Consider the following 18,042-nt stretch of genomic DNA (forward strand, 5'->3'; position numbering starts at 1 on the left):
ACACTGCCTAGCGCCGCACACGCGCACGAGCGCGTATAAAGCTCCGGCGCTCACCTTGCAGAGCGGGAACTTTGAAACCGGCGAATCTGGAAATTGCTGCCTACCTGCCCACCTGCTGGCCTGGACTCCCGCGGAACTGCTCCTTCGTTGCTGGCGGCTCTGTCGCGCCCTGGGCTCTTGTGCTGTTGTGTGTCTCCTGCCTCCGCCATCGCTGCCCTTGCGGCTGGGGACTCCATTACCCACACTGCCTAGCGCCGCACACGCGCACGAGCGCGTATAAAGCTCCGGCGCTTCTCCCGCGTCGCGGGACGCGCGCGGGCGGCGCCGGGCTAAGCCCGGGCAAAGGGCGGGCCCTCTTAGGCCCTCAGAGGCCGATAGAGGCTGGGTTGGGGCTGCCCCCTGTAAAGTGACTGTTGGAGTGTTCTTTTTTCCTGCAAACAATACAGGTGTTATTTGTCGGTTGGTTCGTGTTTTGTGCAGCCCGGTGGAAGAATGTCAAAAGGGTCATCTAAGGCATGCTCAAGGGTTGCGGGTATGGGGACCTTGGATAGCTATTTAAAACAGGCAGAATCTGCCATTGTAAAAGAGATCGCTTCAGTCGAACGTAGACTATCACTAGACCCCATTAGATCATCTGTACCCTTATCACCTGCTGTAGTTTGTTTATCAAATAACACTCTTGAGGAGGATGTGCATATACTTGAGAATAGGAATGGCTCTTGCATTAATGTCAGTCCTACAATTATGACACCTCCTTCTACCTTAGTGAGTTCTGCTCAAACCTCCCCTGTAGTTCGTACTAGACAATTAAGAATCAGGTCTAATCTGTCTGTTGGTGGGGGTAAAACTGTCACGGGGAAAAGGAAGGCGAAGGACAACCCACAGGGTAATAGAAAACCGGCAAAACTATCTAAGGCTAACAATCCCGCTCCCGGTTTGAATAAACCCACTACCGAGGTTCCTTCCTCAGTTAGTAAGAACCTGGGAGCGGCAGGGAATGATAGTACTAAATCAGCTTTGGGCAGTCTTGCCGATAGAAACAGCGAAAAATCTATGCTAGAGCTCATAAACATTCTCGATGAGCACCTGAAATCATTTACTGCCCCGTTACTGGTCACCCTAAGGCGCATTGAGGAGCGGCTGAATATAATTGAGTCACACTGTATTCCTAAGGTTTCTCTTCCCGGTCCTAGTACCGGAGCAATTAACTCTCTTAACTCTGTTACTGCCACGGTTAATAATCTGCTGGATACCATAATTACTGTACCCCAACAACCAGTACATCAGGGTCCGTCCTTGGCTTCTGGCGTTAACACACTACCTTTAGTTTCAAATCCTATGAGTACAACTCAAACGCTGGTTTCAGGCCCTCAGAATACTGAAAGGGGCCCCGGCTCGTTAGCTAACTATGACAAGAGGGACTCCCTGCATTTACCCGTTGAGGCCTGTCCATACACCATTATTTTAGCTAATGTCCCAAAACTTGAAGGGGATACAAGAGAACATTGGACTTCCCTTAAAAATAAGGCCTTCCACTTCTTATCTAGAAAAACTGTTTTGGGACAACATCTTGCTAACAATTTTATGATGATTAGAAGGGTTCCTTGGGTGGGTAGAACAAATAAGAGTCTGACAGGCGATTGTATTGTTATAAGTTTCAGATCTCCAAGGCTGGTTGAGGATATATTGAAACAGGCGGGGTCAGTGAGAATCCAGACGGATTTTGTTAATGTTCTTCCTTTGGGCTTCTTTTATCCTCCTTCTCAAGCTGGACCGCCACTGTGTGACCCCTCTAGAGGTACAAGCTTAAACAACTATGCTGTCCCTATTTTTAATAGATTTGATGCTCTCTCAAATGTAAATGATAACGAATGACTAGGGACATTGGCTGAGTGTAATACCCGAGTTAGTGGGGCAACTGGCTGTGATGAAAATATACTGCAGCCAACAGATGATAGTCTTGACGTATCTACTTTTGGTTCATTGGGCAATTTACTTAGACTGGTCAGTTGGAACATAGCCGGGCTAAAAAATAAAATTGATGACCCAGCTTGGCGGGCACTTATAGGTTCAGGACATATCATTATCTTACAAGAAACCTGGGATACAGAGAACACCTTGTTCGTTGATGGCTATAGGAGTTTTTTTGTCCCAGCTGTACCCTCAAATGCTGGGAGGGCAAAGGGTGGGCTGGTCACTCTAATCTCCGCTAGTATTTCAGGTCAACAGATCCAAATAGACACAGGTTCACGGAACAGTTTGGCTGTAGAAATCTCCTTGTCTGAGGGAGGCGTTCTTTTAATTGTAAATTTTTATAATTCTTTTGAAAGAGTCACCACAACGGATCATCTCTTAGCTTTAACACGCTTTTTGGCGGCTTACAAAGACGCTAACCATAATGACTGTTTTATTATAATTTCGGGTGACTTTAATATCCACGGCTGTCTTGACACTTGTCAGACTTTTGACCCATTAGGATCATCTATACAAGGTGATGCTCATTTTGAGCACTCTGTTCAGGGAGAATGTCTTGAGTCATTGTTAGCAGACTTCGGCCTTATACTCCCTTCTTTGACGTCGGAGGATATTCCCACTTTTAAAGGGAATGGTAAACACTCTGTCATCGATTATATTTTTATTAGCTTTGCACTTGGTAAAATGATTCACGGTTACAAGGTGATGTGGTCACACTTCAGTGACCATAACCCTGTGGTCCTTAGCATCTCAGAAACTCTTATTACCCGCACTAAAACTACGGGCAGGACGGATAAATTCAATATCCGCCCCTCTGACCAGAATCGTAGGATTAGATGGAACAAAATTATTCCGGAGGATTTCCACTCTAATTTAAAAAGGAAGGTGGGTTTAGAGATAAATACTTGTTTGAACACGGATGCCGGTAATAATGAAGTATTAGGGGCTTACTCTGTAATTTGTTCACAAATCTCTGCTGATCTCAGCTGCCCAGTTAAGGGTAATGATAATATAGACCTGGGATGGTTTGATAGTAACTGCTCTCTGGCTAACAGAAGGCTGAAGGCTGCTTTACGTTGTAAACCTATCAACAGGCCGATTATTGCTATGCTGAGGAAAGATTATGATAAAGCTTTGAAAACTAGAAAGCAAGAGATTAGAGAGGAGGCTTGGGTGGAACTAGCTTCCGTGGATGTTCTTAGAAATAGTGCAAAGTTCTGGTCTGTGGTGAACAAACCCTATTTTAGCGACGCTTGTAACGGCCAATTAGATTGCGGCATAGGGGAAGATTTGTGGTGTACCCATTTTAAGTCAGTCTATGAAGGGGTTAGAAATGGGGCACAGCCCCCATCCTCCTCCGTTGTAAATCAATATACTTTAACGGTTTCTAAGACCGAGGTAGTCGAGGCCATTGAAAAGATGACAAGCAACAAAGCCCCGGGCCCGGATGGTGTTCCGGTTGATCTTTATAAAACTGACCTTGAGACTTGGTCTGTGGTTTTAATGAATGTTTTTAATAGGATTTGTGTTTCAGGCATCCCGGATACTTGGTCTGAATCCGTGATTATACCCATTTTTAAAAAAGGTTGCAGGGGGGATCCTAGTTGTTACCGCCCTATCTCCCTCATCGATTCTGCAGTCAAAGTCCTTGGGCGTGTAGTTTTGGGGAGACTATCTGCGTGGTTGGAGGATAATGAGACCCTATCTTGCCTACAATATGGGTTCAGAGCAGGCCGAGGTACTATAGATCAAAGTCTGAACCTATATTTATTAATAGGCAAATACACTATTGCCAAAAAAGGGAAATTATATCTTGCCTTTATGGACCTGTCCTCGGCCTTCGACCGAGTAAACCGGTCAAAGCTATGGGATCTGCTTCTTAAGTGTGGCATTGATGAAAACATTGTATTCTTCCTGGCTGATTTACATAGGGATCTCACCGCCACTGTTAGATATGACCGCCTGGGCAATTGTACTAGTAGGATTGGAATTTCGAATGGTGTTAGACAGGGATGTATTCTAGCCCCCCTGCTTTTTACTTTATATATCAATGATCTAGGTGCTGTTTTGACCAAATCGTGCAAGGACATTCCTAGAGCTGGCAAATTTTCCATTCCGGCATTATTATACGCCGATGATGCCGCCTTGCTAGCACGTACTCCTGTGGGTCTGCAACGGTTGCTGGACTCATTTGCAAATTTTATGAAAGCACTTGATCTCAGCGTGAATTTTTCCAAATCTCAGGTTATGATTATGGGGTGTAAAGTAAAAAAAGCTAAGAGCTTGTATTGCGAAGGGCATGTTTTATCCCGCGTCAGTAGATTTCCCTATTTGGGGGTTATCTTTGATGATAGTCTTAACTGGTCTCCGCAATTGGCGGCTAAGCGTAATACTTTTGTTAGATCTACCTTAGCTGTATTAGACTTTGCCCGCAAATTGGGGGTGAAGCCCATGCAGGCCATTTTGAACATTTATGTTGCTAAATGTCTTTCTATAGCAACGTATGGGGCTGAATTATGGGGAATTAAAGATGTAAAAATTCTTCAAATAGTTGAGGATAAATTTTTAAAATCTATTTTATCTCTTCCTCTGTCAACCCCTGCCTTTATTGTTCATCAGGAATGCGTGTTAGACCACCTTGTGGACCGTATTGCTCTAGCGCCCATGTTAAAATGGATTACAACCTGGCTAAACCCTGATTTGGAATTAAATCACGCAATTTTAAAGGATTGTTTATCTCTTGAGTATGGCACCTCCATCCCCTGGATAAACTATGTTAAGAATTTATCAAGAGAACTAGGTCGTCCAGAATTATTTGATGCTCCTGGCAGTCTAACTAAGGGGGATTTAAAATGGGTGAAAGTTGAACATAAAAATCGGAAAACTTTAGAAAGAGAAGTTAAGGAGCTACTTAAACCTTCAGTCAGGGCTCATCAGTTATTAATCACCTCAAACAGTATTGAACCCTACCTGGTCATTGTTAATAACATGAATCATCGTTTTTTACTTACCAGGTTCAGACTGAACAAATTTCATCTTTTGCTCACCGATTCCCCAGGGTGGTCAAGGGAGAAGGACCTGGGAATCTGTTCTTGTGACGGTTTTTCCCTTAAAGATACAGTGCACTTTATCTTCTTTTGTAAATACTTGGCTCCCATTCGTAAAAAACATATCATCCCCCTTATTAAGGAGAACGGTTTTAGGCAAGTTAAACCTGTCCTTTTATATTTACAATTGCTGGGATCAACGTGGGAGATCTTTAATATTGCCAAATTTTTAGCAATCTCAATGAGATTAAGGAAGAACATTTCTTGGACATAATCATTATTTGGGTAATTCATGAATTGTAACCACTACCTTGTATGCCTTTTTAATTCATTTGTAGTGTTTTAATGTTAAATGTTATTTATATTGTATATATTTATATGCTTTTATGGTTTTTGTTATGAAACCGAATAAAGTAATTTTGACTGACTGACAGTATCTAGCATTAAATTAGTGCCTTACCAAACGTTGGGCGTCATGTAGTGTAGTTCCTATTTCCCTAATAGGCTCTGCGCATTGGAATAATCTACCCTATAGATTTAGCCTAGGACTGAGGTCATTATTCCCCTATCGAGTACATTAAACTTAAGTATTTTGTGCCAGCTAACTCGGAGGCCACTAGAAACTCCTTGTAAACAAGAAGGGAGTAGTTTCTGGCAACCGCATAAACATGACAACTTTGTTTCCCTTTAGAATCGCAACACTCTCAGAATCGTGGAAACAGATAACAGTTTCACTCAGCTAATCGTGCATGCTCAGTTTCTTCAGAGTTACACAGAAAGAATAGATGGGCGTTTCAATAAAAGGATTTATTGAACAGTCTTGTTTCTCATGTAAGAGATATGAGCTGTTACAATCATAAGTCAGTATGCGAGATATATTATGTACAGCATAAGCAGTAGAAAGAAATAATACTGCGCTAGCATTATCTTTTAGCTATGACACACATATTCATATACATAAATAACATAGGCTAAAAATGTGAGTACTCATAAGATGCTTCTCTAACTAGTTCTACCCCAGTGTACCTAACCTAAGTGTAGTACAAGGTAAGTAGTAGGTGATGTATTCTATAGTATGGTATTTTATAGTATGGTATGCCCAGTCTGGTATGCCAAGAGTCCCTCTAGGTTCTAGTCAGCTCCATACTTTGAGAATGAGAGAGATGTGGGAATCTCTTTCCGGGTCTCGAACTCTTAACACCCCGCGAAGGGAGTCAGAACACTGGAAGCTGGATTCTCTGCGAGCAGGGATAACAGCGTCTCCAGTCAGTGCGTCAGGCCGGGACACAGGCTCCTCTAGAGTAGAGGTCTACTCCTACTTGCTTGAGCAAGGGAAGTTATATTTATACCTGGTAGGTGCCTTGGAATGTTAGCGTTGACATAAAGTCGGGCAGAGGAAGACGTCGGGAATGAACCCTTCAGGAATAGCAGTTCATGCATAATAAATGAGTTCTTGGAGAAATCAATCCTGTGCTAGGAAAACTTCCAAGAGCTTAAGGGTCTAGTTTCTAAAAACTCGTTGTGACGTTGGGGTGGACGGATTTAGGTGACCATGCCTGTATTTGGATAGCATGGCTAATGCCTAAATAAGGACTGGGATCTTATGCCTATAAAAGGGCAATGCGAATTGTGCCTATATAAGGATATGTTTCAGAAAAACCTATACACGGACACCTAAAGGGGAATACAACAGTCCTTGACCCCAAACACTATGTCATTGGTGTTGGGCTATAGGAATTCTACATCCCTGTCTGTTCAGAAGAGACACAACTAAATAAAAGTGTGAGGTGATAATTTGTCTAAATCATCCTCCCCAACAGGAGTTGGTTCAATGCAATTGGTGTCTCCATTTGCGCAGATGAGTGACATTGTTTATAAACTTACTACTGTGTACTTCTGCTGCATCAGTTTACAATCCTACTCTCCAGTCTTTTCAGTAGTCCCAGATGTCTCTTACCTTCCTGGCAGACATTGACATTCATGTAAAGGGGCAGGCACCTATTTATAATACTTCCTTTGTTGCCATTAAGCTATATTTCTGACAAGGTTATTTTAACATTAATAAAGGCCTGCAGTGCACTGAGATTGAATTGTACTGCTCAGATCTTACCCTTTCTGATCAGGATCGTAGTTTAACGTTCATTTAGTATCACTGTCAGGGGCATCAACACACATTGATATTATGTTCTTCACTTAAGGCCAAAGTCTTAAAAACATTTTGTAATTCTTCTCCCTGCTGGCTTTTCAGATAATGGGCATATCCCTGAGGTCTCTGGTGCTGTAGCTGTATTCCAAAACGGGCAGTTCTCCCTTCCACTGACACCTTTACAGAATTTGCTCCCACCTGCTGATTCTAAAAATGTGTAGACTTGATTCTTGGTGATGGCATAGTTATTGCTTGCATGCATGAGATTCGTTTTCTGAAAACACCTTTTTGTGCCTGAAACATAGATTTTCTATGTCTTCGAGGTCGATGCCACCTGCTTAAATAAGCTGCTGTTGCACTTTCTGCCGTAGTTCCAGATACTCTAGCTCAGTATTCTAAGAATCCTCTTTAAAACAAGCTCTCCTAGATTCGATGAGTAGATCAACATACAGTACATCTAGATTTATTTTTCCATGATTGCCAAAGCGTTTATCTCATTGGTGCCAGTTAGAAGCATTGTTATCCTCTATTGTTAAAAACTCATCCAGCTAAGACTAGCCGTGCTGCAAGGTAGTTACTAATTTAGTCAGTGAAGTTTCATAAAGAGGATGCTCTCCTGTTTTGGGTACAAGAGTTCGGACAGAAGGTTTAGAATCCTTGAACATGAGAAGGTGCTTTCTTAACCCATCAGTAAGGTGTGTTCCTTGCTGCTCTAGGTTTTGAGCAAGAGCCGTTTTCTTCAAGTTGTTGGTTTTCTGCCATTCAGCCATTCTGACTTTGTGACTGTTGCTTTTTAAGAGTGCAATATTAATGTTGGAATGTTCACAGGTCTGTCAGTGGAGAGAAAACGCGAGTGTCTTTCCAGATAAGAGCACACAAGAAATGTTTCTAGTTATTTGTAAATGGTAAACGTTGCTCAATTCACTCTCTCTTATCTTCAATATGTAACAAACCTTACTAAAAATGTAATATACGGCTATCATAGATAAGTGCCTAATCAAAGACAATTTCCTCACAAGCCCCTTGTCCTCCAGGTGGTACCCAGTCTTTCTAATCCTATCCGTTTTAAACACTATACAATCCTCAGAATCAGAAAGAATACCTGTATTGCATAAATGTATATGCAAATGAAAAAAAAAATCATTGCCGGCAGATTGAGATATCCTTGAATCCGGCCCTGGGTTTCGAGAATTATATTTCTTCTCCTGGTGGTAATTTCATCTCCTTCTGTCCATGTGACCCTGAAGATGCTGAAGAAGGCCAGATCCTCTCTTCACCGGACTCTGATCTCCTTGGGCATAATTGAATTTGGATGACTGCCTACAGACTTGTTCTGTGGTTTCTACACTTGTAAAATAATGAAGTGCCTTCACCATGATGAAATTCCTGTCACTTGGCTTTAATGTCAAATCTGTGGGTGGCTCCTCTGTCACCTCTACCCCGTTACTCTCTCTATCACCGCTCGAAGATCAGCATACGCTGGGGTGGCTTGTGTATTTTGATACAGTAGTTTGCTTCCCTTTAGCACTGCTCCTCCTTTAACCTTGGCTCTTTTCTTCAGTATTTAATGGAGGGCCTCACCATTCATTCCCCTGCCTCATCTTATTTTTAATTGTTATACCACGCTCATAAGAACTGTATTTTTGCCTAGGAGCAGGAAGTGATAAGCCTGTATCTGCTACACTCTGTAGAACTTTCAACAGAGGAGTCCTAAGGCCAGCATATCTCTCATGTTTCATTGTTATGTGAAAGACACGGGGCCTAAAGAGTTCATGCTTTAATTGTTTTTCATACTGGAGAGGTTTAGGGTGGCGATCACGTATCAAATTCCTATGTGCATTCAATAAGTTGGATATCGCCTTCTATATAACAGGGGAGATTTAATAAATTCTTCAGTTTTTCCACTTAAGGGTAAGCATTACCATTTTGAATCTGTCATTTACAGCAAACCAAATTTATTAAAAACCCTAGGTGTGTTTGAATTTATGTACATCTTCATTTTTAAAGATGTTTCTCCATCTAGTTGTTAATACTACCCTGGGCACGCCATGAATCAGTCCAACCTCTTTTAGCGAATCTCTTATACAGTGGCTGTTCTCCATATCGCTCAGATATGGCTTTCTCACCGGAGAGCCTTATTGCAGTAGAATATCTGTTGCTGTAAATCCTGCAAACAAATACCGTCTACTTTTAAAGATTCCTTATTTACACAACAGGAGTAACCCTATTTAATAAACAAAAACTAAGGGTATTATGCAAACACCAAACACTATATTGTGGCACTGTTCTGAGGTATCCCATTTATAGTCAATTAGGGTCATGTCAATTTCCGTGGTCAATAAATTACCCTTGTCAATTAGTGTGCCTAAATATTAATCATCCAAACAGCTACATAGACGTACTAATTGTAAAAAATAGTTGAGGTCAAACATGAAGCGAACATAGACACCAAAATGGTGCTAGATGCTTTAAACTTGATCACACATTGAAAACGAAACATTACAAAATACATACGTATACAAGAAACAAAAGGCAGAAGACCTATTGAAATAATTGTACAGTGATCACATTAAACAATTGTCCAACTATTGATGATGAATGGCTGGTATAATTACGTAAGAAGGCGGAAGTGTTAAGCATCTGGTTTATCCTGATATCCTCATCAAAGCAGTGCAAATTAATCACCATTCAAGCAAGATTTTGGATCAGAATTGTAGGGAAAGGGGTTTCTAGATTTAAAACCCAGTCAATTGGTTACACAGCATCAAAAATTGAGGAGGTTCTACAATACATATACCTTCTATCTGAAACGTCCTGGGGAGGCCAGAGCCAACTGATCCTTCCGGATAGATGTACTGTGAAGATGTCATTGAATGAAGACATGTTGCTCGTCAAGAGGCCTGTTTTCTTGTCTTGGAGACTTGGGGCCAGATGTACGACCCTTGTAAATTCCACCTCGCAATTTGCACTTGATTGTGAGTCGCAAATTGCCAGGCGCAATTTACAATGTACTACAGTTTCAAAGACACTGATTGCGATTACCAATGGGGTCGAAAATGCGAGGCTCATGAATATTAATGACCACTCACAATTTGCGACCCCATTGGGAATGGCTGGTCCTCCCAGGGATGGTGGCCTGGTGGTCTCAGCAGACCACCATGTCTGGGACTGCTTTTCAATAAGGCATGTTTTTTTTAAATGCAGCCTGTTTTCCTTAAAGGTAAACAGGATGCATTAAAAAATATATATATATTAAAAAAAGAAACATTTTCGTTTCATGTTTTAAGAGCAGGCAGTGGTCCCTGGGACCACTGCCTGCCCCTAATAAATATTATCCCCTCCATTGGCAAATGGTAAGGGGTCCCCTGGGGACTGCTTCCGTTTTACCAGTGCATTCCCACCCACTTGAAGAGGGTGGTAAAATGTGAATGTTTTGAGACCGCAATTGTGGTCGCAAAACATTCATACATGGCTTTGGAGTCGCTATTAGGAAGGCGACTTGCAGTTCCTAAATAGCGAGTAGCAAATAAATTGCAACTCGCTATTTAGGAATGGAATTGTACATGGCCCTGTGACATTTTGTATGCGCAAACGGCTTGTAAACCCATTTGTGCATGCAAAATAGGGTCATACATCTGGCCCATGGACTCTAGTTACATCCCTAATGTCAGTTGTGCAGCCGCATGTTGCGGCAAAACTGCCGCAACATGCAGGAATCAGTTCTACATTAATGGCAAATAAGCCTAGTAAATAGGTATAGCACAAGAACATGAAAAAGGCAAATGACCGTCTATAAATCACTGAGAAGAAATAAACGTGACTTAACTCTGGCTGCAGCAGCAAAGAAAGAGGGCGATTGGACAGTGAAAGAGGACTATCAGTGCCTCAGGGGACCTGTGATTGGAGCAGAGAGCAGGGGACACTCTGGACATGGACACTCTATGGCTTTTTGTGATATTCCCGATGTATCATGGGAATAGTTATTGGTTTGATGACTTTAAAATGGCTGCTGTCTTTGAAGTAAAGAAAGATAAAGCATAATCCTCGCCTCCGGTCCTGACATAGAATCCCACGCATGGCAGCTTTTCGCTTCCATGAGATTCGAGAAATTATATCTCCAGTTAGGTTTTTTGCTGATGGAACCTATATACAAACCTTCTCTTGACCCTGCGCTTCAACATTTAAAGCTGAAGGTCATCTTCCTCGTCTTGAAATATTCTTCCATGTTTTACAAGTCATATTGCTTTCTGTTTCCCTTCGTGAGCCCCTCCTTTCTGCCTAATTCTAATGAATACCTGTGAGATGCCACTTTTAGCTGTATAAATACATGAGGGTGTTCAATCTACTTTATCAGACCGTCATGTGCAACTGATGATCTTTGGACACTCGAAAATGCCAAACATAGCCAGTTTCCTAGTTAATCTAAATTAAATTTGATCAACCCTGGATCAGCCTAATTCCCCCTAACACTACTCCAGCTGCTGTCAATCTGCACTGTAAGAAGTGAGTTCCTAAAGTGCTTTCATACTCAATCATGGAAATGGGGGGCTACTGCTGCTAAAATACAGCATACCTGCAACTTGGAACATTGTAAGCTACATGCAATTTTGTATTCTATATCTCCCATGCTTTGGTCTCCGAGTGCATAATTTGAAGGATTCTGTTCTTTAAGTCTGGTGGTGTTGATTTTGTGAATATCCATCACTTTCTTTACTCTAAAGGCTGCTCTACTTACCCAAGTACGAAATTGCAAGTATGTTACCAAGTTGTAGTGAAAACAAAGTATATGTTTAATATGATTGAGGCGATGACATTCAAATAAAGGTGCAAATTATTTCTAACATTTTAATGTATCTTTTCTTCAAAGCTGGAGCTGGCACAGAAACATCCTGATATCTATGCTGTGCCAATTAAAGTGAAAAAGCCAGAGCAGAATTGGCAGCCTCCCATCAGGTAGGTTTGATAGATTATGCTCTTTAGATTTTCTATAAAACTGTATGATTGTAGTCTTGCTGATTCCCAAAATGAGATAGAGGCGTCTAAGTATTTATTATAGTCCGTCATATTAAAAAACTTTAATATTGTTTTACACCTGTAACATCTTTATAGAAACCTAGCTACTGAGTGCACCATTCATTTACTTTTATTATCCGCCCATTAAAAGTCTACTACCACTTCCTTGAGGAATAAAACATAACTGAATATGTATAATACAATGCAATTTTAAAGTCTAGAAATGCTGTCCAGGGCTCAAGTAAGTAAGAACATGAAAGAGAATAGTAAGTGCAAGATCATATGTTTTTAAAATATTTTTTTTTTTTAATTGTCTTCACCACCCTATAAAGGAGGGAATAAAATAGCGAGTTTGTCATGAGGTCTCTTCTCCTTGAGGACAAGAAGGATCTCTCTAGGGAAATACCATGCTCTTCTCATGGAACATTTCACTGGTCTTTCTAGGTATCCCTTCACTATGAGTTTCTTACAAAGAAGGCTGGCTTCCATAAACAAATCCTTCTTTATTTTAGAGTTGTAGCAAAGTCTAAGGAATTGTCCCAATGGAAGAAAATCTTTAAGAGCTATAGGATGATGGCTGTGACATTCAAGCAGAGAATTTCTCTCAATCGGTTTTCTATAGAGGGTATTGTACAAGGAATTATCTATCTTGATGGTCCAGTTCAAGTAATTAATGTTTGTATCACTAATGTTGTATGATTACACGTTGATTTAGTTCCAAGACATTTTCTTCGATTGACGACAGTGTGAGTCCTCCTCTTGGTAATATCGCGCATGCTCATCGACTCTGTCTTCAGACGCGCTCTGGTTCAAGACTCCTTCGGCTCCTTTCGGTTCTCTAGTAGATCTCCATGTGACGTTATTGTCTCGATCGCGTAGTTTCTTTGCATCAGAGCAATCACCCTTCTGCATAGTGGGTCTTCAGTCACTTCCTCAGCCCACAGACCACTCCTGGCCAGGACTCCCTTTCTCTACTTCCAACATCCTTCAGAGAATGACCTACTAATGGAACGAACTCCGTTCTGCTTCTGTTCCAGGTGTGACTCTTAAGTATCCCCTTACCAACCAAAACTCTGTTTGCAACCTGTGCCTCTCGCCCGGTCATCAAAAGGACAGCTGTGAGACCTGCAAGTCTTTCGTTCAAAAAAGACTCTTTGAGATAGACTTGCTTGAGTCCAAGAAATGCAGCGTAAGCAAGCAGATGATGTACCGGACGGCATCAGGAGGAAGACAAAGAAGCTTGGGCAGGACAAGAGGAATCACAATCTTTCCATGATTCAGAGTACCAATCTGACCAGGAGTCAGCCACCATGCAGCCAGCACAGAAGCATCAGTTAGTGATTAATTTGACCCCTGATCCAAAGCCCAAAACTTTGGTTCCAGCCGAAAAGACTGCTCACAGTCTGCAACTGCAAAGAAGCCACGGCAAGCACCAAAAAACTAACTCTAAATCCCCACCTTCTGGGTCGGCTCCGAAAGTTCAGCATGCGGCAGGGGCCTCCACCTTCTCCTCATTTGGGTCTATAACCCCTCAACCTTTAGTTATGGCAAAGAAACAAAAACATACTATTTCAGATCCAACCACAGCTCCACATAAATCAAAGCTTCCTCCATCGAAGTGTTTAACTTTCAGATTGTAATCTCCACCGGAGCGAATCCTTGATGTAATTCAGGAACAACTCGATCCAAATCAGAAAGTGCTCCAGATTCATCCTGGAACTAAGAAAATAGTGCTTCAGCCTGCAAAACCTCACTTTTCAAAAAAAAAAAAACAACAAAAAAAAACAAAATTAACTTTCCAAGAGGCTTTGGATGCTGCTCTACATCCTCCAAAGAAGAAGAAAAAGGATGCTGCAACTAGCCCTTTACACTAACTAGTCCTTCAACTAACACGCTAACACCACCACCACCATCATTCACTCTACCACCTCACTCACCAGCATTTTTGGAGGTAGGTGACATATCTCCTCACGTATCTCACCCATAATAAAGGATGAAATACCACAAGATGGTGCCTGGTATGACTATGATGTCAAACCACAGGGGGATACAGACCCTGATCTATATTCCACATGCCCATCACCACCTGATGACGCTTCTGCAAATCAGGATTTGATAGCAAGGGCAGCAGCTTTCCATCAGGTCTCCTTACATAAGGACACAATGGAAGAGGACTTCCTTTTTTAAACTCTAATGTTCAGAGGGAGGCACAATACCTACCACTCCTTAAGGGCATGGTACGTCACACAGAAGAGATTTTTAAGGACCTTCTCAAAGCAAGAGTTATAGCACCATGCACTGACAAAAAATATATGGGTGCACCATCAGATCCTACATCTATTAGAGGTCAGACAACACCAGACACTCTGGTCATCTCTAATGCAAGAAAGAGGGCGAACACCCAAACATCAGGAGATGCACCTTTTCCAGAGAGAGAATCTAAAGTAATAGATGCTTCCGGAAAATGTGTAGCTGCGCAAGCAGCTAACCATTGGCGCATAGCCAACAGCCAGGCTCTATTAGCTCATTGCCAACATGAGCTCGCCAACCATGGTTCTCAACACAAGAAGCTTTACCTCAACCCAGACCTTATCATACAGAACAAGGGAACATTTAAACACCCCATTCCCAAGGAAATGAACCTTGAAATTTGACTCCTGAGGTCTTAGAATTTGGCTATTTAGACTTGCCATAAAAATGCATGGACATTCTTAAGGAATTGCTCAATCCTACCACAAGGCAATGTTATGCATCTAAATGGAAAATATTTGTTATTTACTGCCAGACCACAGGGTTGGCCTACACTTCTATATGCTTACACCTAGCAGCTATTGGAGCCTATTTGCAAAGTAGACATCACATGTCATGATTTAAAATTCCTGTTATTATAACTTTTATGGAGGGACATAAAACAATCATTTGTCCCAGTCTTCCTCCTGCACCAGCATGGAACTTGAACATTACTCATGGGTCCTCCTTTTGAACCACTCCACTGTTATCAGTTGCAAAACTTATCAATAAAACGTTCCTTTTTAATGGTTATCACTTCACTTGGAAGGGTCAGTGAAATTCAGGCATTAACCCTTGAAGAACCTTTCTTCCAACTACATACAGACAAGGTAGTACAAGGTAAACAAATCCTATGTTCCTCCCAAAAATAGTTTCCAATTTTCATATTAATCAATCCATTGATGTACCTGTTTTTCCCCACAACCAGATTCTGTTACTGAAAGGACATTACACACTTTAGATGTCAAAAGAGCCCTAATGTATTCTATTCACTGAACTAAAACTTTCAGAAAGACAAAACAATTGTTTATTGCCTCCGCATCTCCTCGCATTGGAAAAGCAATTTCGAAATCGGACATTTGAAAATGGATAGTTATCCCCTTCGGTGCGCGCGTCGGCCAACGGCCGTCGCGAGCACTACCTCAGTAGTGCTGTGCAAGTCCGTTGGCCGATGCGGCCCCACCCACCTAATAGAACACCCGCACCGCGGTGAAATTTGCGCCTCAGTAAAGGGGTTAAATACATCCAAATTTGCTATGCAAAAGCTAAAATGCTTTTTCCTGTTCCTCCTAAAGCTCACTCCATTAGGAAAACAGGAGCTTCCATGTCTTGTTTAGGAAACATTCCTATTGCTGATATTTACGAAGCATCAACATGGACCACACACTTTCACAAAACATTGTGTGGATGTCTTTGCATGCCAACAAGCCAATGTTGGTCAAGCGGTTTTAAGAACTTTTCAGACGACTGCAACCCCCACGAGTTAACCACTTTCTAGGGAAAGGAACTGTTTTATAATCTATGCAAACGTGTATCTACAGCACACATGCGTCGAATGGATCATGTTACTTACCCTGCAAGCATCTGTTCTTGGCATGTATTGCAGTAGATTCATATGCACCATCCCTCCTCTATAAAAAACCCTCTGTAGTTGCAGTTCATATACTTTATATACTTACATCATACTTCTGCATGGACATCACATTGCGAATACTTATCACTATTACATTCTCACCTACCTACGGCGAAACAATCTGAAGATGGGGTCGATGACCATGCACAATATTACCAAGAGGAGGAGTCACATAGGCTTGTTACTGGAGAAAACGCCTTGGAACAAAGTTCACTCCTATTCATCCAAGCCCAACACTAGATGGTGGACTTATGCAAAGCATTTTTATTCTACAACACTACATGCCAAGAACAGATGCTTACAGGGTAAGTAGCATAATCCTTAACCACTAAACCGTAATACTGTGGGAATTTGTATAGAAGGACTCTCTGCAAAGAATAACCAGGATTTCATTTACAGGATCTAAATTCAGGTTTTCAATCAAATTGATAAAATAGGAACTATCCTTGACCTAGGTCTATGTCAAAGGTACAAATGCCTGTAGGAAGAAATCAACCTACCTCCTTAGAAGTTCGAGAACAGAGCCAAACCCATGTCATTTTGGTCCACGCTTAGGTTTTTAAATGTAACTTTATGAACCTCAGGGAGAGTGTACAAGACGATGGTTCCAGAATTCCTGTTAGTGAGGAAAAGGAATTAGTAAGCGCTAATGTAACCATTGATTTTGGCCTATTCATTGTGGGAATAGAATGTTTCTTTGAATATTAGAAAGAGATTTGTGATCAATGTGAATGTAGTGGGTGGTATTGTTCATTTGACAGTATATCTCTTCATTATACTTATCAGTGTCTTAAATGAGGATTTCCCTGCCCCCGCCTCATTTGAAGGCTTTATGTAATAAAGTAATTGTTCTTAAGGTTAATTAATTAGAGCCATTCTTTCGCCAAAGGCTGATGTTATAATGGATAAAAATATGTTCATGTGCCAGAGGCAAGATGTATTTTAACACCAAGTTTTCAAAATGTATTTTATAGTTGGAGCAATTGAATCTTGAAGCGTTCTGAAGGCCAATAACATTAGGCGCAAGGAAAGTATCTTTGGGAAAAGAAAGCACAAAGAAACACAATTAGGCACTCCTTGAGCTTGTTGTCACTAAAGAATTTCATCAGCAGTATTAAAAATTCAAAGTCTACTTTTGTGGCTTTGTCAGTCACCAGAGGCAATCTTCCCTACTTTTACAGCAGGCTGTGCAGCCCATTTGTAGCTAAGGAGGACAAGGTGGTAGCAGAGGATGTGACCATCAGCAAGGGCAGCAGTACCTCTACTCTTAATTGCCTGCCAAAGCTATTGACAAGCCTCTCTTAGTTTCCCTCCAGTGATCATTTGTGTACTGTAGGGCAGGATCCGTTTGTGTACTTAGCTCACATGCAGTTTTCTCAGACCAGTTCTTAACAGTTGTTCAGTATGGTTAAGCTTCCACTCTTGCTCCCCCCCCCCTCACATTCCTCCTGTTTCTGCTCGTACTTCAGTGAATCGTGCTGTCATCCTCTCCAAGGAAGTGCAGACTCTGCTTACCAAAGGGGCAATAGCGAGAGTCCCCAAGGCTGAGGAGGGACATGCTACTACTCTTGTTTTCTTTTGGTGGCCAAGAAAGACAGGAAGCTGAGACCCATCCTTGATCTTCAGTTTTGGAAAATCTTCCTTTGGAGGGACAAATTCAAAAGGCTGGGCAGTTCCTCTCTGCTTTAAACCCTGGGGATTAGATAGTGTCCTTCAACTTGCAGAAGGCTGTTTTCCACATGCCCGTCCTGCCTTCCCACAGGCACTCCCTCCACTATGTGGGTGGGGTGCGCAGAGCTTGGGGTGTTCACCTCAACCCCAGTTGTTCACAGGGATGATGGTATACATTACGTATTCCTGTACCTCGTCAACTGGCTGGTGAAGACAGGCATGCCATATTCAGTCGCAGACCTCCTCACCTGTTGATGGCTGTCCCATTG

At 41.8% G+C, this 18,042-nt stretch overlaps 1 protein-coding gene across 4 annotated transcripts in view; it reads left to right on the forward strand.

The window, feature by feature from the left end:
* TJP2 (tight junction protein 2) overlaps positions 1 to 18,042 on the forward strand; it is a 533,564-nt gene that overhangs the window by 503,474 nt on the left and 12,048 nt on the right. For all 4 annotated transcript variants that reach the window (XM_085632998.1, XM_085632999.1, XM_085632996.1 and 1 more), the window contains one exon: positions 12,035 to 12,120. In XM_085632998.1, the coding sequence (XP_085489124.1) occupies positions 12,035 to 12,120 (86 nt within the window). The remainder of the gene's footprint in view (positions 1 to 12,034; positions 12,121 to 18,042) is intronic.

Source organism: Triturus cristatus, chromosome 2_1, assembly GCF_964204655.1.
Source record: "Triturus cristatus chromosome 2_1, aTriCri1.1, whole genome shotgun sequence".
NCBI lineage: Eukaryota > Metazoa > Chordata > Amphibia > Caudata > Salamandridae > Triturus > Triturus cristatus.